Below are 25,270 nucleotides of genomic sequence, written 5' to 3'. Positions count from 1 at the left end.
GCCAGAGATGCAGGGGCGGTGAGAGGATTCACCAGAGACAGAGTGGGGAGCAGAACAGGCAGATTGACAAAGTTCACTGCTGAGGGGAGCAATGGGTGGGTCAGAAGAGGTCTGCCATGCCATGTGGGTCACCTCTGGCGCTGGGGATCGAACTGGTGCTGCAGTGGCTTTGGAGAGCTTCATAATGCGGTGCTTTAACATCATGCCACTAGGGAGAGCCCAATTTGGCTATTTTAAAACAAAAGTATAAAAAGTTTTATATGTGGTCTGCTTTGTTTGATACAACGAGTTTCTTTCAATGCATATTCCATTTTCCCAAAATAAATGACACATGCAGAACAACTCTCCTGCCAGACTTCCGCCACTTGATTTCAGATATTTTGTTGTGTTAGACACCTCTCCTCCTCTGTTTTCCTAATCAGTGGAATTTACTACATGTTCCAATATGTATGAACCCCCAAACAGAGAGACCTTCTACTTGTACATGCTGTAGTAAAACTTCTGAGTCTCTGGAAAATAGACTAGCTACCCTTGCACTGGGTAAGACCTGCCAGAGTCCTCTTGCAGGACGTCCTCTATGGTGTGATGGTCAGCTGCGAGCTGGTTCCCTAGGACACATACAAAGTAAAAAGACTGCATGTTGGACTTCTTTCTTGTTCCTGGCAGCGTTCCTTTCAAGCAGTTACTGTCAATACTTGTGTTGCTGCTTTGGTTTAGGACTCAAAAGGTTTTCCTCCCTTTGTTTTAGGTATCAGCAGCTGGAGGAGGAGTCTGCCAGTCTCCGTGAACGCATCCGACACCTGGATGACATGGTGCATTGTCAGCAGAAGAAGGTCAAGCAGATGGTTGAGGAGGTAAGCCCTTGTAATAGGTCATGGGGCTCCAGGTTGCTTCCTGTGAGGGGACAGTCCAGCCCCACAACCAGACCGGACCTCTCTGAACTTGCTCAGACCACTGCTATCTTAGCCTGGAGGAGAATTCTTCCTGTATTGCTGTGGACTGGTGATTATCCCTCAAAAAGAGGACCTTCTCCAGATCTAAGACTTACTGTTTAGAAATCTATGAGCTTCTAAACTGCAGTTCACTCTCTCTCAGATGACAGTGATACCTGTGTGGGTGTCACAGCTCAGGAGCAAAGGGTATAAGCAAAAAAGGTAACCTGAGCTCAGGTCTTGGATCTTCCCAGAGCCAGTTAAGCAAAAACCTTTCTCCACATCTCGGTGCTCTTACATTCTCTTTTCTCTTTTTTCTCCTCCCTTAATCTATTCTCTCACTTTTGTTTCTTATTCATCTTTTTTCTACAGTCCTTTCTCAACTTAATTGCCTATAAAATAGGCAAGTTATTTGTTTATTGTAAGCAGGACAAAGCTTACTGTTCTATTTTTGTAATTGAAAAAAGCAGGTAAGTTGAACATTGATTAGAGAACTTGCTGTTATGACTTGTGTGTCTTGTGGTATTACACAATAGAAGAAAGTCCATGTAGTAAAGTTAATCCTATGGGATTGAGATTTTTTTTTCTGTGCTATTGAAAAATCCAGTAGGATAAAAAAAGAGTAATTAGACTAATCAGGTTATAAGAATTCTCGAGGGTCTAATTCTCTCCCTTACAAAGAAGAGAAAAGGCTTCAACTTAATTAAACATTTGATTGACAGTGGAAAACTGAAAAAAAATTCTTACATTGAATACGGTTCTGAAATGTTATCTAAAATGAATTAAAAGTTCATTAATGAACTAAAATTAAAAGTATATCTACTTTGAATGAAGAAGTCACACATAGGACAGACAAAGAGAAGATTGAAAGTATATCTTTTGTTAATCCATAATATGTTGGAGACATCAGTGCAGGGGGATTAAGGTCAGAGAACTGTGAAGGATGAAGAGGGACAATCGCTTCTCTTGTGAGTGCGACAATCATTTGCTTAGACAAAAGCTGTTCCCTAAGTCCATTCATACTCTGTTGAATTTTGTGAGCCTCCTATTGGCTTATATGCAAGTATTGGGGAGTAGTAGGATAAAAGAATGGGGAGCAGAAGTGGGAAACTGCACATGCAGCCTGGCAGGAGGTTTGCCAGCAGCAGGGTGGGTGCGTCCTGCCCAGTCACAAAGGCCAGAGAGCGGCAAGGGCGTTTCCCAAGGAAATGCACTGGTTTGTCTCAGTGGGTGCTTCTGGGAACCTTGGCCCTCGTACAGCTCTTTCTGCTTCTGAATATCACACACATGAAATTGGCCATCAGGCTCTCCTTCCCCGCCCCCCGCCATGTGGCTCCTTGACCGCAGAGCACATTTCCTCTGCCTCACCAGTGAGCAAAACCTTGTACTACGGTTGCTTCTGATTCAGTTATTACCGATAATCGTTTTAGATTGGTATCAACACCAGAGACGCTTTTATAAAGACACTTTCCAAAAAAGTTTTAGGCTTCTTTGTGTCCTAACTTACCTCTGGACTGTGATGAAGAGATATTTACATATGAAGATATGTGTGTATTTAAAGGTCACTGTCCACGTTTTGTCTTACTACCTGTGATTTAACATTTCCTAAATAGGTTTCTCTGAGTTCAGAGAACTTAGGGTGTAGTCTGGAGGATCCAGTCCAAGGAAATGAAATCAGACTGAAATGAGATGCCCTCGTCAGAGTTTGCGCCATCTAGTGGTTGACTGTGTTTCAACAGTGGATGGAAAAAGAGGGCACACACCTTTCTCTAAATTTAAACTGCCTAGGTCAAGTAGTAAGAATGAATGTGCTCAGGAAACCATGTTGACTTATACAGCCAAAACCTGTTTTAAAAGGCTTACTTGCTACAGTCACTTATGTGAATATATTTCTTCAAACATCAGAAACATGAAAAAGGGACATTAACAAGTAAGAATCAGTTGGAAAGGAGTTACGAGCTCTAGAAATTCATGCATCAGTTGAAAGAAGTAGGGAAGAGATGGCCTAGGACAGATGTGAGAGCTGGGTTCACATCTTTGAAAGCAATCAGTGGGAAGTATTTTTCTTTTTTTATTGTAATGCAAAACCAGGCCAGGACCACTGGGTGGCACTTGGAAAAGAGGCAGAACTCAGCATTTCATTTAATAGGAAGAAAATGTAAGATTGGCTGCTCTGGAGATGTATTTAGCCCTTCACGATGGGTGTCATCTTAGTCATAATGTCTATGATGAAGTTTAGTTTAATCTTCGAATAAAGGACTTCTTTTCTCAACTCAAAACATCCAGGTAAATTGTCGGAGGTTCTTGGAATCTATAAATGTTAAGCACTGTTTACTTCCACCTCTGTTGGGTATAATTTAATCATCATCATCATCATCATCAATAACTGAATAAAAAGTAACTGGCTTCGGTACGATGGTCCTTAACCTTATACTGACTTGATTTTCAATGCAGAATGGTATCTATAGCTACAGACTTGTGCACCCAGGAAGGGCTAGTAGTGAACAGGGACAGGATAAGCACTTTGAAACGAAAGATGAGCCTATAACTACAGGCTCAAAGTTAGTTATAAAAATCAACACAAAGTGTCTTGTGTGAAATGTGGCACCAGATACCTCCTTTACGTGAAATCTTTCTGCTAGAAAGTCTCTCCTTGTGGAGGATGACAGGGATTGGCTATCTCCTTGGCATCGCAAGCTCTCTAATTCTGACTGACAAAATAAAGAAACAAAAAGCAAAGTAGAAGAGCCCTACTGTGCACACCCCTTTTGGACTTATAAGGGTTCGCCAGAAAATACAGAGCTATTGTACATATAGCCCCTGGGAAATTCTCTAATCCACCCTTTCACATGTCTAAACCCGGCTGCATCCATGTGGGGATCCAGATGTGGTCCTGCCCTCCTGCCTCTTACATGCTTGTAGTACTTGAGTTCTTGAGTAATCCTTGCCTTTGGGCTTCATTGTTTTGCTGGAAAATCTCTTAGGATTAGGTCCCTTTGTCTAGAATGCCTGCATTATTCACTTGCCTTTAAAGAACCAGGTCAGGGAGGAACAAAAGACTGGGAGAACCCACAGAGAAGTGGACACACCTTGACACCTCTTTAACTGCTGTTTCTCCAACACCAGGGATGTTCACACCTCTTTACTGGCCACGAACCAGTCCCAGCCCCTGTCAACCAAAGCAGCTTCCCTGCAATGGGGAAAATTATCTGCAGGAAGAAACAAATTCTTATTTCCCCTCAACAATGGTTGATTTGTATTTTTGACAGTGGACAATGATGGTACTCAACTGAATAAAGAGATTAAAGAGTGCTTTCATAAGAGTTCCTTTCCCTTTTGCATTCAGTCATAAGTACCCTTTTGTTTTATCAGTTCCTTCTTCGGATTTCCTATTGCCCTTTGGAAGAAGTAAAATGTTTCTTCCTACAGAAAGTGTCTGAGGGGTTTCCTTTCAGTTGCAGAGGAAACAAATGTGCTTACCCAATTCACCCTCTATAATTCAGAAGTTTAATGAGTGCAAAGAGGAACTGATTTCCTTATCAGTGCTTTTCCACCCAGGCTATACTTTAGAAACATTTAGAAGCTTAAAAAAAAAAAAAAAAAAAGCCAGAGTTGGGTAGGTGGCGGTGGAGGGAATGGGAGGAAATAGATTTGGGTTTTTTGGTTGTGTGTGTGTGTGTCTTGTTTGTTTTGGTTTATATTTTAAGTTACACAGAATTCTACAATGCAAACAGGATTGAGAACTCTTGTGCTGAATTCAGTCAGCACAGTGATTTGAGTGTTGGTTTTCCTGTTAATATATTCAGCAGCCTCCTGCTGAAACTGCTATACCCAAGGTAGAAAGAAAGCTGGTGGTGAGCTTTAAGTAGGAAGGACTTGAGGGATGAGACCCAGGAAGACCATTCAGCAGGGCCCTGGAGCACTGACATGGGAGACCTGGTATATTTATATGGCTGTTGATGATCCTGTCAGGGAATCTAAAGCAGTTCTTGCGATCCCTGTGTACAGAGGAGTTTATGGCAGCCTATTCTTCATAGCCATCCTGGCCTGGTGGCATCCAAATAATAAAATCTTCCCAGAGACTGTCCAAAAGCAAGCTTAGGAGAAGTTGATACTAAGGTTGGTAGATAAGTCTCACTTGTTTAACAGCTACTAGAATCTTAAAGGGATTCTTCCAGTCCATCTCATGTTTATGACAGCTGAGATCCTCCCACCAGTAAATCAAAAGTGCTCCCTGTGGTGGTCTTCCCACCGTGCTTGTGTGTGCACGTGTGCTCCAGCCACTTCTTTCTATACTGACGACCTTACGCTTGGCCACACTGCACCTCTGTAAAGCAAAGAACACAATGACTTGTTGAAATGATAGCAACAACAATGATCACTTCTTAAGTATGACAAAGCTGAACATTTCTGCAATTCCTGAGAAATGGTTTTAAAAGTACTTAATAATCAGCCCTAAGATTTTTTTTGAAGAGTGATGCAATTATCATAAAACAGTAGTGTTTTGGGGAAAACAAGCTGGGTCAAAGAGAATAGAGGATAAATAAGTTGAAGCTTTCAGAGAGTTGAGGCTTTGAGTTTCTGGGTTTTGGCTCATGAATCAGTCAGCAAAGCAGGATTTCTGGTCTTTTTTTTTTTTTTTAAGTCCCTCTCACTTAACTCCCAGGCCCTGAATCCACAGGCAGTCACTGCAGTTAGAGGCTATAGATTTCAGTGGATGGTGGCCAAGTGGTGAGGAGCATGGACTCTAGAATCAGGAAGACCTGTGTTTACTAATTGTGGGACCATCAAAATGTGGTTTTTGTTGTTGTTGTTGTTGTTGTCTGTAAGCCAGGGTTAATAACAGCATTTATCTGAATTCTATAATCTCAGCAATTTTGGTAAGAAATGAGATGATGCAGATGAAATACTCATAGTTTGTTGATGGGAACATAGGAAATATCCAGTAAATACTAACTGCTATCATTACATTGCTGATGGGTAAGTTCCTGCTGGGTATAGTCAAAGTAAACTTAAATGAATTAAAAGCGAACGTAGTTTGGTTGCTTTCTTGGCTGAATCACAGGACTATCCTCCCCTCTTGGGAGTTTTATGGGCCAAATGGGATTTTGGGGTAAGTTTCTCTCTTCTGTGCTCTGTGCTGTTTTCTAGCTTAGTCATCAATCCTTTGAATAGACTATGTATATACAGCACAGTTTAAACATTTTAATTTCTCTCCATCCCAAGAATCTTCCATTTTAAAAGGATCAGTGGTTTATTGGCATGTAGTCTCTTTCAAAGCTATTGTGTGGTGTGCTGAAGTATATAACAGAAAAGTATGTTTTTGTTAACTTCCCTGTGTTTAGAGAAGGTAATTTACATTGCTAATAGTTAGCCAGATGGGAGTAGGGGATACAAGGCATCCTATTGAACCCACCACCCTAACCCACTTGATTGAACTGTTTTTAGATCATGTCACATGAGCTCTTCTCCAGATTTAGTCTCCGGTTCTTTGGAAGATGATAAAATGGTAGCCGGTTCGGGGTTGAAAGCGATTCCTTTTATTGATCGTGATTAGAAGAAAACTTGCACCCTCTCTGCTGGGAAGAGGTGACATGTATCTGTGATGAGCCAGTGAACAAAACAGGAATGACATGCTATTGAAATGAAAATTTGGCCGTGTAGGGCTTTCATTTGTGAAAACACCCCTTCAAACTGCAGAGTCAAGAGAATTCAAAGATCCACAGAGTATTTTAGAAACTTGGGTTCTTAGACATCAAAGAAGGAGCTACGGTGAAAAAAACAATACTAAGAACAAATTCAGAAAATAACAGGTGGCCGCTGGTCCTTATATCTTGGAAAATGGGAGACTGACTTATGGAAAAACTAAGGACACTTGCTAAGGTGATGGAAGGCGGGCTTGAAGACCTTCAGTGCTCCGGGAAGGAAGTGCTGCCGACAGCATCATGCCCCTGAAAATACAGAAGCAGCCAAGTGTCTGTGTAGTTTGATTCTATTTGTATGTGGGAGGTGGCCCTGAGCATGTCCCTTCTGGATGGAGACCAACAGCTGTAGTCAACTTAGCCCTCATATTGTTTGTTTAAGAAATGTTGGTTTGCTTTTGTTACTGCGGGCATCTTGCCTGAACAGACGGTCCAACTAACTTCATGACAAGAAGTATATCAGCAAAAAGGACTATTTTCAGCTGAAATATATTCAAGTTAAATGTATTTCATGTATGATTTCTTTTTCTATTGGTCTTCTTGAGACATCCGCATGTGCTGTTATTACATCAAGAATTGACAGTGTTGTTGAAACTGGTTGTGGCAGTGGAACAGCCTGGGTAGACTGGGTGGTGTTAGCCTACATCAGCCAGTGGACTGGGCTAGTGGAGGGGGTTCATTAAGGTGCTGGGTGTCACTCTGGTGTTGGGTTCTCCACTCCTACCTCTTTTCTGTGGCATAGCAGGCAGGTAAATGGCTTCTTGTCAGTATTTGTCTTTGGTCTTCCATTTAGATTCTTCTCCCAGCGTTAGCAAATGGGAAAGAGAGGGGAAAGGCTGCAGTAGATAATTTCCCACATTTATAAATGAACTGTCATTGCATTTAAGCAGAAATCTGGCATAGATTAAATATGGCATTTAATCTCTGATTAAATGCTTCCTGGAGACTCTGATAGGTATTCCATATTTGAGAATTGCTAATCTAGGTGTCACTCTAGCTTGGTGTTCTAAGGATACCTTACTGTACGGATGTTTACTTAAATCCCTGGTATACATTTGTTCCAGTGGAATAGATTCATTGCCCAACTTCAAAAAATGAAATAATGTGAAACCAGGGACTGTAGTAGCTTGTAGAGTAAGTGGGTCATCCATGGTAGCTGCCCGCTCCAGGATGTCACCCTTGGAATGCTTCTCTCTTTTGGACTATATACACAGTACCTGGAAGTCAGATAGCTGTTATTTTTATGGAGTAGAGAGTGAGTGAGGTGCCAGGTGTCTTCCTAAGAAGTTGCACCTTCCTGAGAAGGGGCCTAAGAATGCTCTTTAAGTGTTGCTGGCATCTCTCAGACTGGCAGTGTGTCCTAAGTCACTTGGTGATTTCCTGAGATCTGAGTCCCTTGCTGACAGGACCTTCCTCCACTTACTCTTCCCTGCCTTGCTGGTATCCCTCTGTTTGGCCTTTCCTGCATTGAATGTGATTTGTATGGACTTAACTTACCACCTGTCAAAATGGAGTTAGGTGCTCAAATCCTGTCCTGCTTCCCAGTCTCTCAAGAATGACCTCTTATAGTCACTCACACCCACACCTGGAAGAGATGCTATTCAAAATTTGAGACAGAATTTATTTATAATAATGAAAAAACACTTTACTCATTTATTTATTCTAAACTCTTAGGTATTTTACCTAAAAATATATGTTTTTGAAAGGAGAATGTATATCTTTTTTTTCCTATGTAGTGTAGAAATATAGCAGGCTCATTTGATGACATGTGTTGATTCCAGCTGTCCACTCGAGGGAAAAGTTCTTTGTAAATGTTGTTGAATCTCTTTGTTTCAAGACTATGCACATAGTCCCACATGAACCTTCTATGGGAGGGTTACTACTGGAATCTGTTTTAGCATAGGAAACCAACTAAGGGTCCTCAAAAAGTAGTCACAGTCTCTCAGCAAATGACACTTATGTTGTGTCCACAGCCAACCTAGTTATTCCCAGACCAGTCTTCATGTTTTGCTTCCTTTTTACTGGAAAAAACATTGAATTATAAGAGATTGATTAAAACAAAAAACCAACTCTAGAATTAACAAATGTAAGCATTTTAGCATATTTCAGATTTTTTTTTCTATACAAATAAATAAAAAAAAATTATAGTTAAGAGGTCTTTTTTTACTCTGCTTCTGACCTTTCCCTCTCCCCCTCCCTCCTTCTCAGAGGCAGTTGGTCCCTTCTCAAGCCATATTTCAGTACTTTTACTATACATATACACATAGCTTTGTAGTGCTTATTGGCATGTAGCTTAGTTTATGTGTTAAAAATTATGTACATTTTTAGTTCTAATATATAAGAAAATTGTATATATTTGACAACCTACTCTTTTCCTCTATTTTGTTTTAGATGTTTTATGTATAGTTATAAATTATTCATCTTTATGACTATCTAATATTCCGTATGTCCTGTTAGTAGACATTAGCTTGTTTCTGATGTTTTTTTCTTTTACAAATAATGGCAAATATGTCTTTATCCTTCTCTTACTTGGGAATATATTTAGAGGAGGAATTTCCAGGGTTTGGCATGGACGCAATTTTACCCTTATCATGTATTTTTGATTTGCTGTTGAAATTCCACATACCCTTCCACTAGTCATGCATGAAAGATTTCTCTGCATCCTCACTACCTATTGGCACAGTTGAACTATAATTTTTGCTAGTTGTAAACCATCATCTCTTTGTTTTAATTTGAGTCAGCCTGACTATTGGTCATTATTACGAGTAAGGGTGAGCACCTTCTCATAAGCTACTGACCATGTGGGTGCCTCCTGCAGGAGCTGACTGTTCATTCATTTGTTCATTTTCTACTTGGTTGCTAACCATTTTCCTCCTGATTTATTGGAATGCTTTATGCTTTCAATGTTAATTATTTTTCCAAAAATATCTGGATGTCATTATCTTTTCTCAGTCACTGCATTTTGTTTGTTCGTGATATATCATGTCATGTACATGTTTTAACTTTCGGTGTAGTTAAAGTGATGTATTTTTTTTGGTGCTGTGTTGTTTGTGTTATTTGTCACAAGAGTACTTTTTGTACTTGTCTTAGAGTTTTGTTTTTCATTTTTGGACTTCAGTTACAGTCCTCTACATTCATACTATGTTCTTTGCTCTATTTTTTCTTCATAGTACTTACCATCTTACAACATGTCCTGTACTTTACCTATCTGTTTTGCTTATTTATTCTATGTGTTGTTTGTTCCCCTCCACTAGAATGTAAGCCCCATGAGGGCAGTGGCTTTTGTCTGTTTCCTTCATGACTGCATCCCAAATTTCTGGAACAATCCCTGGCATATAGAAGTGCTCAATAAATACTTGCTGAACAAATAAAGAATAATCTATGCAGATGTCTCTGTGTGTATATGGTATTAGCAGGGCTCTACTTTGCTGTTGTTTCAGAAACCTTGTTCTTCTCCCAGTACTTAACTGAATAGTCCACTCTTACCCTCAAAACTTTTTTCATGCCACCTTTATCAAGTTGCAATGGTTTCCCCTGTGCCACCATCTTTGCTTATCCCCATTCTCCTGCCCCTGTGCTGAAAGCTACATGAAACGCAGTCCTCTGGCTTAGGACCAGGGAATATGGGTGATGAGGAGCCAGGAGCAATTTATGGGGAGCTATTTTCTGAAAAGTCAGTCAGTAAACATTTAAAGAGCACCATATAAGAACCGAATGCAAAAACGGACATGAGTTTCTGCTTTCGAAGGACTTTCTGGTTGACATTAAAACTTGTTAGAACTCAAAGCAGAATATGATAAGAGTTAAAAGAGAGTATGAGTTTTGCATGAGGGACATTGAAGCTGGAGATGGCAGTGGCATTTCATCCTGCTGCTGCCTTCATGGACTTTACATCTTGAGCAAGTAACTTATCCCTTCTAAGACTCAGTTTTCTTATCAACAAAATGGGAATGATAATTGCATCTTCAGAGGTTGTAAGGACTGACTGACATACTATATGCTAAGGACTTAGCACCGTACCTGTAAATGTTAATTAATTCTGGTGTGGGTTGAGAGTCTTTAGGGAGGAGGTGATATTTGACCAGGTCTTGCAGGATGGATTAGATTTTTTGAGCAGGAATTGAATGGGTGGACAAAGGCATGTCATACAAGAAACAATAAACAAAAAATAAAAACATGGAGGCCAGAAATTATAGGGTAAGCTCAGGAACCATTAATTTATCTTGAATGAATTGTGGGAGGGAATGGTAGTTAAGTAACTAGAAATGTCCATTGAGACCAGTTGCACAGGGTTAGCACCAAGCTGAGAAAGTATCCTTTATGACTTTGCTTTTAACTCCTTAATGGCTGCAAAGGCTTAGACAGAGCTAAGCCCAGGGTGATGCCTTTGACAGGGGGTGCTGGGCAAGTAGGAGGGGAAAAAAAGATAGGAAGGGCAGTGAGTAAGCACCTAGGAGAGACCTCACTGATGCAGGTGAGGTCTCATATTCCAGAACACTTGAACTTTAGAAATATTCTTTTAACTTCCACATTTCCTCGCATCAGGTCTTGTGAGGTGTGGCGCTGGGTTCTTTTGTGTACATCAGCGCTAACATTAGTCTCAGACGGCTCTCCCCCTGGATGTTCCTGTCCAGTGGATAGCCTTTGTCCCTGAGATTGCATCCACAGAGGAAGGCACAGGGGAAGAGCAGCTCACTGCACCCTCGTCTTTACTTCTGCATTCCACAGTCCTGTACAAAAGTCACAGGTGACAACCGCATAGTTTAAAGAATTAGGGCTCCAGCTACCCTTCATAAAATGTATTGCTGCCAACATTCTTCCAGTTTTGCCTACTCTCTGAGTAGCACTGCAACCATAGATCGTTACACCTCTGAACACCACACCACGTGTGGTGGGAGAGAGGCTTGGGTTTAGATAGCCTTGCCAGCCTCTAGTTCTCAATGACCAACTCTCTTGGTTTGCCTGCTAATACAAAGATTCCTGTACATAAAACTTCAGCACTAAAACCTGGAAAATTCCAGACAAACTGACATGAGCAGGTCACTCCCCTTAGCTCTGTCATCTGAAACTAACCCCCACCCCAGTCAGCCATCAGCAAGTCCATCCATTCTTAAGGGTTCCAAATCTCACTGCCTGTTCCTTTTCTTTCTCAGTGTATTGCCCGTTTTCCTCTCTGGGATGCCTGTTCCATGAAGGTGGAGGCCAGGTCTACCTAGCTCTCTGCTGTATTCTCAGCTTCAGATGCAGAGGTGGTCGTAGTTGATCATAGACGAAATGAGCAAATGATGAAACTCGGGCCCACACCTATGGGGATAGCCATACTTAGTGTTGTTTTTGAGAAGAATAAGTTGACACAGCAAAAACCCTGGTACCCAGCACACCCCTCTTTCTTCCTTCCAGTGCATGCACACATTCTAGAGAAGCAGTTTATTCACCCTTCCCCGGTATTTATGCAGCCTGATCATATATACAGGCTCCAGGAAGATCAGGGTACTTTTCCTGTCCTTAGAGGGCAGTTGGTTTGTCTTTTATGTAAGATAGAAATCAAAACAAATTAGATTATTTTTTTACCTCAGAAGCCAGTTTCAACTGATCCTTTTCAAGAGTACAGTTCTACTATCTATTACTTGAAACTTAATAGAAAAAATTGATTAAAATATGTGTCCTGCTCATATCTAGCCTGGCTGAATGCCACAAGATACATTAATTGAAAATGAATTTCCACAAACCCAATCAAGCATCATGAAGATGAAAAATGTACCTTTTTCCCTTCGTCCCTTCATTGATTTTTCATTTTCCCCACTCAGGGCTTCATTTAGCAATTTTTCAGTTTCGTTTTGTTTGGCCTTAATTCATTCCCTTCGCTCCCCCCAAAATGAGATAATGTACCATTTTCCTTGTCCTTTTAAAAGTGTCCTTTCATGCTGCATTAGTACAGGGCAGAATTTGATCTGCGATATTTCCCTTCATTTTGTTATACTTTAGGAAAAGAAAGTACCTTTATTATTTTTTAAATTTTTGCTGTGGGTTCTTTTTTCTATTAAGGAAAATGCACTTAAAAGTACAATAACTTTGAAATTCCAATGTTACAGAGTAGTAAAATGGGATTAAGAGAAACTCTAGCAAAAATTAAAACATTCTTTTCAGAGGAAGAGTGTAAAAATTATTCTCATTTTTCACAGTGGGATATAGGAGGATCAAGCTTGGTTTCTGTTTTGTTGAGGTAAAAAGAGACAATTGCCAGATCACAGAGGGAGGAAGAGGTTGGATTGACAACAAGACCCTGTCAGAACTAGAGGAGGCAAAGAGAAGAGGTGGCCAAAGCTGTGAGGAACCCTAGAAGCGTCCTGCTAGGCCTATTCTGTCCTTGGCCTGGTCAGCTCACTGAGTGCCTGGATCTCTATGGTGTTTGAAGACAATGGAACTTCGTATTATTTTCTTTCAGAAATTTCAAATAATCCAGTAGCATAAATTTCCCTTTTAAATTCCATGAGAGCCCACAATCAAGTGCCATGTGGCTTTACTTTGACCTAGAATTCACACTCCTACTTGTCTCATTTTGACTGGAAACATTGATTGACAGTTACTTATCTTTGACACATTTTCAAAGGAAAATGAATTATTTCTTCATCAGTGCAGTTTAAAGCAGGAAGTTTTTTTTTTTTTTTTTAAGATTTATTTATTCATACAGAACTGGGGTACAGGCCAGAGATGCGGAGGGTGAGAGGATTCACCAGAGACAGAGTGGGGAGCAGAACAGGCAGATCTATGAAGTACACCGCTGAGGGGAGTAGCGGGAGGGTCAGGAGAGGTCTGCCACACCATGTGGATCTCCTCGGGGCGGACGGGGATAGAACTCATGCGGAAGTGGCTTAAGCGTCTTTGTGCTGTGCTTTAACCCGCTGCGCCACCAGGGAAGGCCAAAGCAGTAAGTCTTTTTAAATGAAGGTCCTTGGGAAGAGCCACAAAATAGAGGTGTTGATGATAGAGACTGGGGAACATTAATTAACGTGTGTAAGTTGCACGATACATATGGGTGCACACACAACACAACCCTCACAGCCAAATTTGTGTACCTGTGGGCTTAATTGGTTAGCCCTAAAGTGAGAAGGAAAAGAAATTGAGACACATTTTAAAGAAAATAGATTTAAGGAAATCTAATTTTCTTTCTCTTTGAAGATTTTAGACAATTTGGTTCAATGTGACCGACCATCAGTTTTAACTCATATTCTAGTATCATGCACTGATCCATTGTGTTTCTTATTTTAAGTTACATGTATATTATTTACCAGCTGATATAAGGAAATACCCCAAAGTACACTTTCTTTAAAAACAACAAAAGCCATATTAGTGGTGTCTGGTGTTTAATATTTACTTGCTGTTACATTTCATGTAGTTATTAATTTTTCTTTACACCCCAATCTCAATATTGAGAAATGTTGCATGAGTCTTGCACAATTGAGTACTGTTCACATTCTTTTAATTATAGGGCTGTATCATAGTCTGACATCTAGTATGAAATGACCTATGTCCAATGTATCTGTCACTAATGGAAAAAAGTTCCAGGAAGCTACTTCCAGAATTGCTCTGAACCCTTAGCAGGCCCTTGCTGAATTTCTGTGCAATTTCATTATGGTCTGGTTGACATACAAGCTCCTTTCAAAACAAGTTGGGAGGAACCCTTTCAAGATAGTTATCTGTTTCCAAAGCAGTTTATAAAAATGTGTGGATTGATAAGGGTGATTTCATCTCCTAAGATAACTGCCCTTTTATGTAAGATAATTGAAACACCAAACATTTGTTCTCCGTGGGTTTGCTATCTGGCAGGAGGGAAAGGTGTAAACAAGGGGTGGTACTGGCAGAGATGTGTTTTAATAGGTATGTTAATAGGTGTTTCTTCAAAGGGTGGAGGAAAGTAGGGCAGGAGGGAGATTTGAAGTCAGCATGGAAAACTTGGGGAGAGCTTGCCTGGTGGTGACTATTGGAGTATTTTATGACAGCAGCAGATTTCCTGGTGGGGAAGGGCCTGGGTGGTGGAAAGGGAGTCAACATTTTGTGCTGAGCTCTGGAGGCAGGACCACTGTATGTGCACCGAGTGCTAAGAGGATGAAGTGGTTTAAATGTAGGGTTCTTTGTGGAACAGGACAGGCATGAAGTGAAACTGGGGGGACAGATTGGGACAACACAGAAAGGTCTCATGTCCATGTTAGGAATCTGGAGGGATTCTTTAAGAAGGAAAGGGGCACTTTGGAGAGAGGGCCTGAAAGTCAGTGGTTTGTAAAAAACTCCCACTGGGGATTCCATTTTTGTGACTGTGGTTTAGCTGGGACAGCTTGCTCCAAACACCTATGCAGTTGACTGTTGTGGCTAATGTGAAGAAAGTCACTATCAGCTTTAAGATGGAAGAAGGCTTCCTCCTGGCCCTCGTGTCCCCCCCCCCCCCCCCGTGGCGAAACAGGTTAAGCGCAGCACTATGAAGCCATCTGCAGCCACTGCAGCAGGAATTCCATCCCCTATTAGGGAGCTGACCCACATGGCGTGGCAGACCTCTCCTGACCCACCTACTGCTCCCCTCAGCAGTACATTTTGCTTCCCACTCTTCCCACTCTGTCTCTGGTGAATCCTCTTACCCCCTGCACTTCCGACCTATATCCCAGTTCTTATATGTACAAAATAAAGAAATCTTAAAATAAAAAAAGAAGGCTCCCTCCCCTTAAATATCACTTGGCTTTTAGTGTTAGAGACAAACATATTTTGTGATTAAGTAGGCTGCAAGGCATATATTCAGTTTGAGTTACAAAGGGTATGCTAATCAAGCAGAAAATAAGCAAAATTGTTTTATCATTATTTAAAAGGCTGATTAACAAGATGAATTTCTTTCCTTTATTCTATAAAAGTGTCTACTACTTTATATTTAAACTGTTACAAGATTAAGTTCTGGTGTAAATAATTTAGGCAAGATCTAGAAAATCAGTGCCTGTAATTTGTCATTTCTTGTACCCTGACTTGAGCCTGGTAATTTGAGTCATTTATCACCACCTGGTGACAGACCAAAATGCAACTCCACAAAGGGAACAGAAAACTCTAGAAGGGAAAATTTACACTTAAAATATGTCAAAAAATTTGAGCAATGGTGTCAAATCTCACTTGCATACCAGCTGCCTAATACCTTGGATTTTGGAGTGGCCCTTGGTTTGGGGGAGTAATATTAACAAGTCCATCATGGTTCATTTGGATGTCCAAGAGTCTGATCTAAGCAATTTGTCCTTGATATCTAAGGGGTGGTTTGATATTCATTCATTTATTGTCTGTGAATGTAAAGATGACCAAACCCTTTACTGTCAAGAACTCTACAATCGAGGAAGAGAGAAATACCGGTATTAACATAATAGTAGTTGATTTTTGAGTGTTTGTTTTATGCTAGGTGTTCGAGGCAATTTTCAAAGCTCTTTGAAAGCTGACGGTCTGAAGTAATACCATCATCCACAACGATGTGTGATTTAGAGATTATAAAAAAGAACCAAACACTTGGAAGTCAATTACCTAAAGCCCAAAGCATGCAAGTTTGCTTATTTTAGAAAGTTGGTGCCTCACTTGGGAGAAGAGGAGAGATGTAGTCCAGGGGCAGACCCCAGGGGAGACTGTGTTAGAATTCAAACTTAACAACCCCTGTAGGGGGTGAGGCATTAGCCATGCATTGCCTGCTGCCCTTAACATTCTTTTCTCTTGAACCTGAACATGCCAAACCTGGCCATGGAATACATAGCAGGTCCTGGAATAATGTGTTTTGGTCACTGATATATCATCATAATGTTGAGGAAGAACAAGAAGGGTTTCAGCCAGAGCCACTGTATGGAGCTGCTGTATGAAGTTTGATGTTCTCACTTCTGTGGATTTTCTATGGGAACTTGTCTTCTGCCACAGCTTCCTTGGAGGGTCTCGGTTGCCCCAGGCTGGAGAAGTGTGGGTGTGTGGGTGAATGCGGGCTGCCATAGAAGGGCAACTGCCCAGGGTTCAGGCCTCCTGTAGGAGCTGGTTAAATTGTGGCCCCCTGAAACCGCCAATAGAATAAGTAGGTTGAAAAATAAATGTATGCATGCATGTAAATAAATGGCTGTTGAATATTAAAAGTTCTTTGGATCTATCTTAAGATGTTTGTTGATGTTTTTTAAGTATTAGAAATGTGCTGTAAGAACTTAACTCTTGTTTATATAATTAACCTATGCTAAAACTGGTTTCCTTATCATGGTTGTCTTATAAAGTTACATTTCTAAGAACCTAGGGACCACATTAAAGACTTACAGTACTGAGCAAGATGCTTCTGTAAGAAATGCTCACGGTGAAAAGAAATACACAGCCTTCATTTAACATAATAGTACAATTGCTTTTTGAAGCGTCAGTTGCTGACAAACATGATCTTCCCCGTCTGAAACTTCAGTCCCCCGATCCTTCTCACAGCCCGTTCTTCACAGAACAAAGTGCCCCTTCACCTTAGTATCAGCCGTCTGCTCCCTTAGAACTCCTGGTTCTTCTCCCCACAGCTCTCTCCAGATGATATCTGCCTTGTCTTTCTTTCTTAGATGAAAACCTTGGGAACAAAGATCAATAGAATCCTCTCTGTCTTCCTATGAGCTGTCCTTTAAGGTGTCCTTAAGTCACATCGCTTGCTTCCTTTGACTCAAACCACTCTGATTACTTCAGGGATAGTCAAACTAGTGTGAATGAAGTTGCTTTTTACAGTTTCTCATTAAATATTATCCCTATACTACTTGGGTTATTTTGGTTAATTTTATTATCCATTTTGTCTGTCTTTTAAAGATTTTAAAAGGAAACCATAAGGTTGTTTTTTTTTTAATTATTCCTACTAAAACTGAAAGGAAGTCAACAAAACAACTTTTTTTTTTGACTCATTCCATTTTTTACTTTCAACTTTGTAAAGTTTTGTTTTTCTATCCCTTGAGGCTCTTTGTAAATACTTTTCCAATTTGCAATATGTTTGTTTTTAGTGTTTGTGTAATATATTCCATCAAACTGATAGTCTGTAATTTATTACCCATTCCTTTAGTGCTAGACATTAAGGTTATTTCCATTTTCTCTCTATTATAAATAATAGGAGCAAGAACATCTTTGTATATATAGCTTTTTGCCTATGCCTGAATTATATCCTTAGGGTAAATTCCCAGGAGTGGGATTAGTGGGTCAAAGGGCATGAACAGTTTTATGGCTCTTAATATTTATTGCTAAATTGCCCAAAGGGTCATTGTAATTTACAATGCCACCTGCAACACATGAGAGTAACTGTCCCTCCCAGCCCTTCCAATACTGATTTCTTCAGTTGATAGTTTTGGGCAAATTGTGTTGATATGAAAGGGTAACTAGTTACTGTTTTTAACTGGTAATTTATTATCAATGCTGCACATTTTTCCTTAAGTGTTTCTTGTTCTATTTTATATGGTATGATTTTCTGGTTGGGTTGTGATTATTTTTTGGATACCAGGTAAAATTATTTTATAATGAAAATGTCAAATGCACTTAGGACAGAGAAAATAACTGATGAAGTACCTTAGATATATCCAGATTCAACAAATATCAAGATTTAGTCATATTTGCTTTATCTACTACTATTTTCCTTTGTGCAGTTATTCTAAAGCAATTCCCAAATATTCTGCTTCTGTTTCACTCTGCATCTCTAAAACATATGGAATGTTTCTTATTTAACCATTGTAACACTTAACAAAATTAATTTCCTGGTATCATTTCATATGAGTCTGTAATAAAACTGTCTGAAATGTCTTTTTGATTGATACTGTTGGTATAAAGAGACAGTCCACTATAGTTGGTCATTATCTTTTTAAAGTCTTTTGATCTTAAGCTTGCTGTTCCCTATGAATGTCCTGCACCCACGCCACAGTTTACCGTCCACTCAATAGCTTACTGTAGGAACTGAATCAGTTGTTCCGCAAATGTTCCCACATTCTGGATTTGACTTTTTTTTCTCATTAGCTCTAGAAGCTTAAATAGACTCATTTTCAACTTTTATGTGCATTTGTATAGGGATGAATACTTTCAGATGGTGCTATTTGAATCATTTTGTGTCACATCAGGGTCACATAATATCTGGTTGCCACTTTTTGCCAATAGCATTACTTTGGGTAATGTTAAGTCTCATGAGTTTAGTTGGTGACAGTCTCAAACACAGCTGTAAAATTCCCCATCAGCTTTCTCCCTATTGTTTCATCTGTTAATGATGGCTGCTTGAGTCAGTGATTTCATAGGAATTACAAAATGGTGATTTTTAAAATTCTATTCCAAATTATTCTATTCTTCTTTTCCTATTTATTAACTGGAATTCTATAGAGTAAAGCATTTTAAAATAATATTAAAATGCAGTGTATATGGAAGGCAGGGGAAAGAAAGGCTTTATTCTTTACTCTAACTTGCCAAGTTTCTAAGTAAGGAGTTGGTGCTCTTGTTATTTCCAATAGTATTCATTGAGTTGTCATTGCATTTTTTTTTTTTTAAATCATAAAAAGGTTGGAACTGCAAAAGATCATGCTTAGTGGAATAAGCCAGGAAGAAAAAGAAAAATTACAGGATGGTTTCACTCATAGTAGGAGTGTAAGGGATCAGGAAAAAAATATTTATAAAATAAAAAAGAATCATAAAATACTCAAGGTTTAAAAAAATGCATCTCTCCATCCCTTACATTTTACTCAGTTGCACTTACTCTTTCTGATCTAAGTTATCTATCGCATCCTTGGCCCAAGGGTGATCTTTTTTCACCATGTTGTAAGATATGACAAGGTATCTCAGATTTATCTAGTAATTTTTGACTCCCTGGAGTGACCCATTCCTGCAAGATTTTCTACAGTGTTTTTGGGAGTGGTGCATGATGTATAAGCCTACAAACTAATCTTATTGGGTCCTTACTGTTCTTGTTTCTAAGTTTTGTTTCTAAGTTTTCTCAGTGGATAGAGCTAAGAAATGCATATATAGCAATATTAGGTAAAAGATTATGCCTTCATACTGATAGTTTCATTTCAAATTGAGCAAAAACAATTTTTTTTTTTACTTCTTTGGGTTCACACACTCTTCACTAAAAATCTTGGTTCCCGGCCCTCCCTGGTGGCGCAGCGGGTTAAAGCACAGCACTAAGAAGCTAAAGCCACTTCTGAATAAGTTCGATTCCCCCCTGCCCCAGAGGTGACCACATGGCGTGGCAGACCTCTCCTGACCCGCCCACTGCTCCCCTCAGCAGTGTACTTCGTCAGTCTACCTGTTCTACTCCCCACTCTGTCTCTGGTGAAGCCTTTCACTGCCCCTGAGCCTCTGGCCTGTACCCTAGTTCTGTATGCACAAATAAATCTTTTAAAAAAAAAATCTTGATTCCTAAATATTAATACCACAACAATTATATTTAGACTATATTAAGGTTTGTGTGTGTGTGTGTGTATGTATAGTATGTATATGTACACACACACACACACAAATTCTTTGTTCTAACACTTGAATTGATTCCTTTTGCTATTTTGTTATATAAGTCCCTTTATTTCTGTTTGTTTTCCCAATTTTAGGATTTTTTTTTAAAAAGATTTATTTATTTGTGCATACAGAACTGGGGTACAGGCCAGAGGTTCAGGAGCGGCGAGAGGCCCCACCAGAGACAGAGTGGGGAACAGAACAGGCAGATCGACGAAGTACACTGCTGAGGGGAGCAGCGGGCGGGTCAGGACATGTCTGCCGCGCCATGTGGTCACCTCCGGGGCAGGCGGGAATCGAACTCATGCGGAAGCGGCTTTAGATTCTCAGTGCTGTGCTTTAACCCGCTGCGCCACCAGGGAGGGCCCTTAGGATTTATTTTTTACTTTTTTGTTTAGTTGTTTATTTTTTGAATCTATAAAATATGCTTTCAAAGTTAAACCTCTGTAAAAAGGTATTTTCAGAATCATTTTCTTCTGTCTTATCTGTGTTATTTCCTCCGCCCTATTGGTAACCATTTCTTCATAATCAAGGCTTATTTTTTTTTAAAGATTTATTTACTTATGCACACAGAACTGGGATGCCAGTTTATTTATTTATGCACACAGAACTGGGGTGCACTGCCAGAGGTGCAGGGGCAGTGAGAGGATTCACCAGAGACAGAATGGGGAGCAGAATAGGCCGACTGACGAAGTACACTGCTGAGGGGAGCAGCGGGCCGGTCAGGAGAGGTCTGCCATACCATGTGGATCACCTCCCGGCCTGGGGATGGAACTCATGCTGAAGTGGCTTTCGCTTCTTAATGCTGTGCTTTAACCTGCTGCGCCACCAGGGAGGGCCCTCAAGGTTTATTTTTACATGCTGCTTTTTATAAATATGCATGTATTCATTTGTCCTCATTTATTTTACACAAGTACTAGTATATCATATATTTCTTACAATAGACCATAGTAGTATTAGAGAAATCTTCATTTTTATGATGAGTACATAGACAGCATATCCATTATTAAGATGTTCAATGGTTTATTTAATCAGTCACTTATTGATGAATTTCTGTTATTTGTGACTTCTTAAAAACAAAATAATGCTGTGCTCAAGTAATTTCATATTTTTGCCAACATGTCTTTGGGGTTTCACCCTAGAAGTAGTAATCCAAGTCAAAGGGTAAATATGCTTTTTCTGGCTATTACTAGATTCCTGTCCATATTAATTGCTTCAGTTTTGATTGAGGGATTTTTCCAAAAGATTTTGTAAGTGCTCAAATTTAATTTAATACGCAAGATTGCTGGAAAATTAGTACATTCTTCAAAACTAGTTATTACTGAATATACACTGTTTCTACTATTGTCCAAGATCTAGACTGGAACAGAATACCCTGGCTTCTGTTTTTAGGGAGCCCCTGGTTTGCCTATGGAGACATGCTATGCGAATGAAAAATAAAGTAATTCAATACAGAGTATATTATAAAATCACAGGTAAAAACCCAGCTCAGGTCTCTCAAGGAAGCCTTCAGGACCCCAGACAAAATCTTTTGACACTTGGTTGAAAAAATATGAATGTGGTAACAGGAATAGTAGAGCCAAATGTTTGAACTGTAGACTTCCTCATAAATTCAGACTGACTAATTATTTTACGTAGTGTTGTATCTGCATTCCCAAAAGTGTATTCTCTGGAACATCCATGGGATACCAGTAAGGGTTACATGCTAAAATCAGAATGGAAATGCTAGGTTAAACAAACCTAGTGAGAAGTAATACAAAATCATGCTTGATGTCTCCTGTTTATCTGGAATCTCCCTTTCTGTGCGAAGCTCAAGTTAGTTAAAACTACGCTGTAAAACCCAAAGAACCAATGTGTAGGCTTTGTTTAAATGGAAACCAAAGGTGTCTCTTGTAGTTGATTAACTTGTATAATTCTACACTTTTGATTAATAATTTTCAACTTGTTTCTTTCTAGGTTGAATCATTGAAGAAAAAGGTGCAGCAGAAGCAGCTCTTAATATTGCAGCTTTTAGAGAAGATAGCTTTCTTAGAAGGAGAGGTAAGAGGCTGTTTCTTTAAGTGTGTGTCTTCCCTACCATTAAATTTTATGTTGCTGAACTTAACCACTGACACTTAATTAAAAATATGGCTATTTCCTGGCCTTATAAAATTGATTGAAGGTTAACTGGCAACACTGAAAATGAGGTTGTGACAGCTGTTTTTTTTTTTTTTTTTAAAGCATCTGACTCTCCTCAGTCTAGCTTGCTGTTCACCTCTGCTTTGACTCTCATTTTTCTTGTTCAAAAATTTTCTTAGTAAGTCTGATAAGCTGTTGCTTAATACCAGTAACTTCCCACATCCTTGGAGTACTTTATAATTTCTGAAGCATTTTCACATACATTCCTCAAGAATTCTCTCTCAAATTCTAAGAAACACAAGGCTATTGTCTTTGTGTTAGTAAATTGACTAGAGGAGGCACAAGGAATGCCAGTAGCTTTGCTGAGATTACCCAGCTTGGTAAATACTAGAGCCAGGATGAGAAATGGACTCTGAATCCGACGTTCTTTTAATACAATGTCAGCATGATTTTGGAGATGACTAATTTTCATTTGTAACTTTCAAGATACTTAGTATTCCTTTCTGGTTCTTTGAAATGAAAATCATTTTAAGGATTTGTGTAGGTTCCAGAGAAGGAAATTGTGGAATTGAAAGGACCTTTAATGCTTAGGTATTAAGAGAAGGAGAAGCCAAAATCTATTTGTTCTGAAGGTTCTTTATTAAGAACTTGGCATTGAGCCTCCATGAATCTCTCCTTGTCTGTCCTTCCTCTATGTAGGGGAAGGAGATGGCCCAGGAGAGGATGATGAAGTAAGGAAAGGATATTTATTAAGCACCTACTGTGCATTGATACTGTTAATTACTTTCCAGATCTTTTATATATCATAAGAAGTCAAGAGTGATATCATATTTGTGCAAATTTGAAACTTGGATCTGCTTCTTTTTAGCTGGGTAAACAGAGAAATTTCTTATGATTAGCAAATGAAAATGCTAACTATCCCTCTGTGTGAATGGCCACACAATGAGAACACATATGACGTGCCTAGCAGGCACTAGGCTCTTGATAAGTCCTAGCTTATTAGTGTACACCTTTTACTGGGAATGTCCAATAAGCTAGATTTTATTTCCTCCATTTTTGTAGATGGGGAAACTGAAGTTCAAGTCTGTTAGGAACCCACCTAAGGGGATAGTAGGAATGGGTGGGCCTAAATTTAATGTCTGAGACTTTCACTGTCATCTTTGTGTGAATAGCAAGTAGTTCCTTGCTTACTCTGTTTTTAAGAGGCTGCTTATGAATGTCATAACCAGACAGTCCCTCATTCCCCCATGGGGGTAACATATTTTTTTTTAAAGATTTATTTATTTATTCATACAGAACTGGGGTACAGGCCAGAGATGCGGAGGGCGAGAGGATTCACCAGAGACAGAGTGGGGAGCAGAACAGGCAGATCGACAAAGTACACTGCTGAGGGGAGCAGCGGGCGGGCCAGGAGAGGTCTGCCACGCCATGTGGTCACCTCCGGGGCAGGCGGGAATCAAACTCATGCGGAAGCGGCCCTAGATTCTCAGTGCTGTGCTTTAACCCGCTGCGCCACCAGGGAGGGCCAATGGGGGTAACATATTTAAGGCCAAGAGATTTACTTGGTCTCCTGACATCTGTATCTACTGTATCTACTCCTGTATTCTCCTCCAGTCACTAAGTCCAGCTCTAGCCATATTTGTAAGGTTGCCCTCTGAAATTGCAGCCCTCCTGAGAGAGAGTGAATGTCCTGGGCTTTGGGTGATAATTCCAGGAGAGGAGCGATGATGACAGGGAAGAAATAAAGTCACCTAAGACAGTAACAACCTCCTTACCCCAACTATGCTATCAAGTCACCTTCCCTACTGACAGATTATGAAATGTCTAAAAGGTTATTGAGCATGAAGAAGAGCCTCCAGAGGTATGTTCTTTATTTAATGTTCCTTGAGATAAGCTCATCTCTTCTCTTAGGTTAATTGCCATGTAGTTGAGGTGATCCCAGGGAGCCCCAGTAGAGCAGTGGAGAAACAAGGAAGGGACATTGCCTCACTGAGGAGATGTAGCTCCCTTACGCTGGATCGCTCGGCTTCTGAGTTTTTCCTACAAGAAGGTCAGAAACGGGCATTTGTCCATTTACTCCTACCCATCATTAGTTGAGGCCTGTTCCTGGGGGTCATGGCAATTCTGACCTGTCCTAGCAAAGCCAATTGACCTCTGATAGTCAGAGGGAGCTAATGCTAAGTAGCATGTCAGGAAATGGTGAGTCTAGAGGCAGAGGGTGTTCACTATTCTAATGAGCTGGTTTTTTTGAAAACCAGTTTTTCTTTGACACTTTATAGGTAGAGAAAATATACTGATATACAATACAAGATTCTGGTGACTACTAAGTGTTTCTGTTATGTTGACTATGCTAACACCAGGCTTTTTTATACCCCTTCCTTAAACTGTAATGACTGATACCAGTGGTGGTAGTTCAGATATCTTTGAAAAGTTTTAGTGGATATATCTGGTAATCTCCCAAATCCCATCTTATGAAGGAGGTGTAGGTACCTTTTATTAAGGGCCTAATTGCAGACTCCGAAGCCTGCCTAAATTCAAATCTCAGCTCTGCCACTTGCTAGTTATGTGATAAGCAAGCTACTTAACTGTTCTGTGCCTTAGTATGTATATGTAGTATGTTCCATGCATGAGAATCATAGCTTTTAAAATGGTATCCTCTCCAATGACTTGTTATAAAGATCTAATTCATATTAAATGATTAGAAAAAGTTCATAGTAAATGCCATCTATGTTTGCCATTCTTCAACTGTGTAGGTCTAGGGGTCTCTCTCATTGTCACTGATACATATTTTCCTCCCTCCCCTTCAGCCTCTCTCCATCAGCCTCCTTCTAAGTAAAATGTGGATTTCTTTTTGTCTCTGTATTCATTATTTATATTTACACTTAAAATTCTTTAGATTTTAAGGAATCTACCCCCACAGTTTCCTAAAATTTGATCTAGCCTGGCCTCCACAGACTATATTTTCGGCAACTAATTCAAAATTTTCTCAATACACAAATATGCTTTCTCCCACCAATTTTTTATTTGTTCACCTCCTGA

General features: G+C 39.8%; 1 protein-coding gene across 2 annotated transcripts in view; it reads left to right on the top strand.

Moving 5' to 3' along the window:
- MYZAP (myocardial zonula adherens protein) overlaps positions 1–25,270 on the top strand; it is a 92,148-nt gene that overhangs the window by 49,422 nt on the left and 17,456 nt on the right. Inside the window, exons 10-11 of one of the 2 annotated variants that reach the window (XM_012728677.1) lie at positions 749–854; positions 22,070–22,153. In XM_012728677.1, the coding sequence (XP_012584131.1) occupies positions 749–854; positions 22,070–22,153 (190 nt within the window). Of the gene's footprint in view, positions 1–748; positions 855–6,380; positions 8,302–22,069; positions 22,154–25,270 lie in introns of those variants that run through there. The other variant, XM_012728678.1, reaches the window with a different exon arrangement.

This window comes from Condylura cristata, unplaced genomic scaffold, assembly GCF_000260355.1.
Source record: "Condylura cristata isolate star-nosed mole 26May11 unplaced genomic scaffold, ConCri1.0 scaffold00023, whole genome shotgun sequence".
Lineage (NCBI taxonomy): Eukaryota > Metazoa > Chordata > Mammalia > Eulipotyphla > Talpidae > Condylura > Condylura cristata.
The sequence above is the reverse complement of the archived record's forward strand: the minus strand, read 5'-3'. Positions and strand labels throughout refer to the sequence as shown.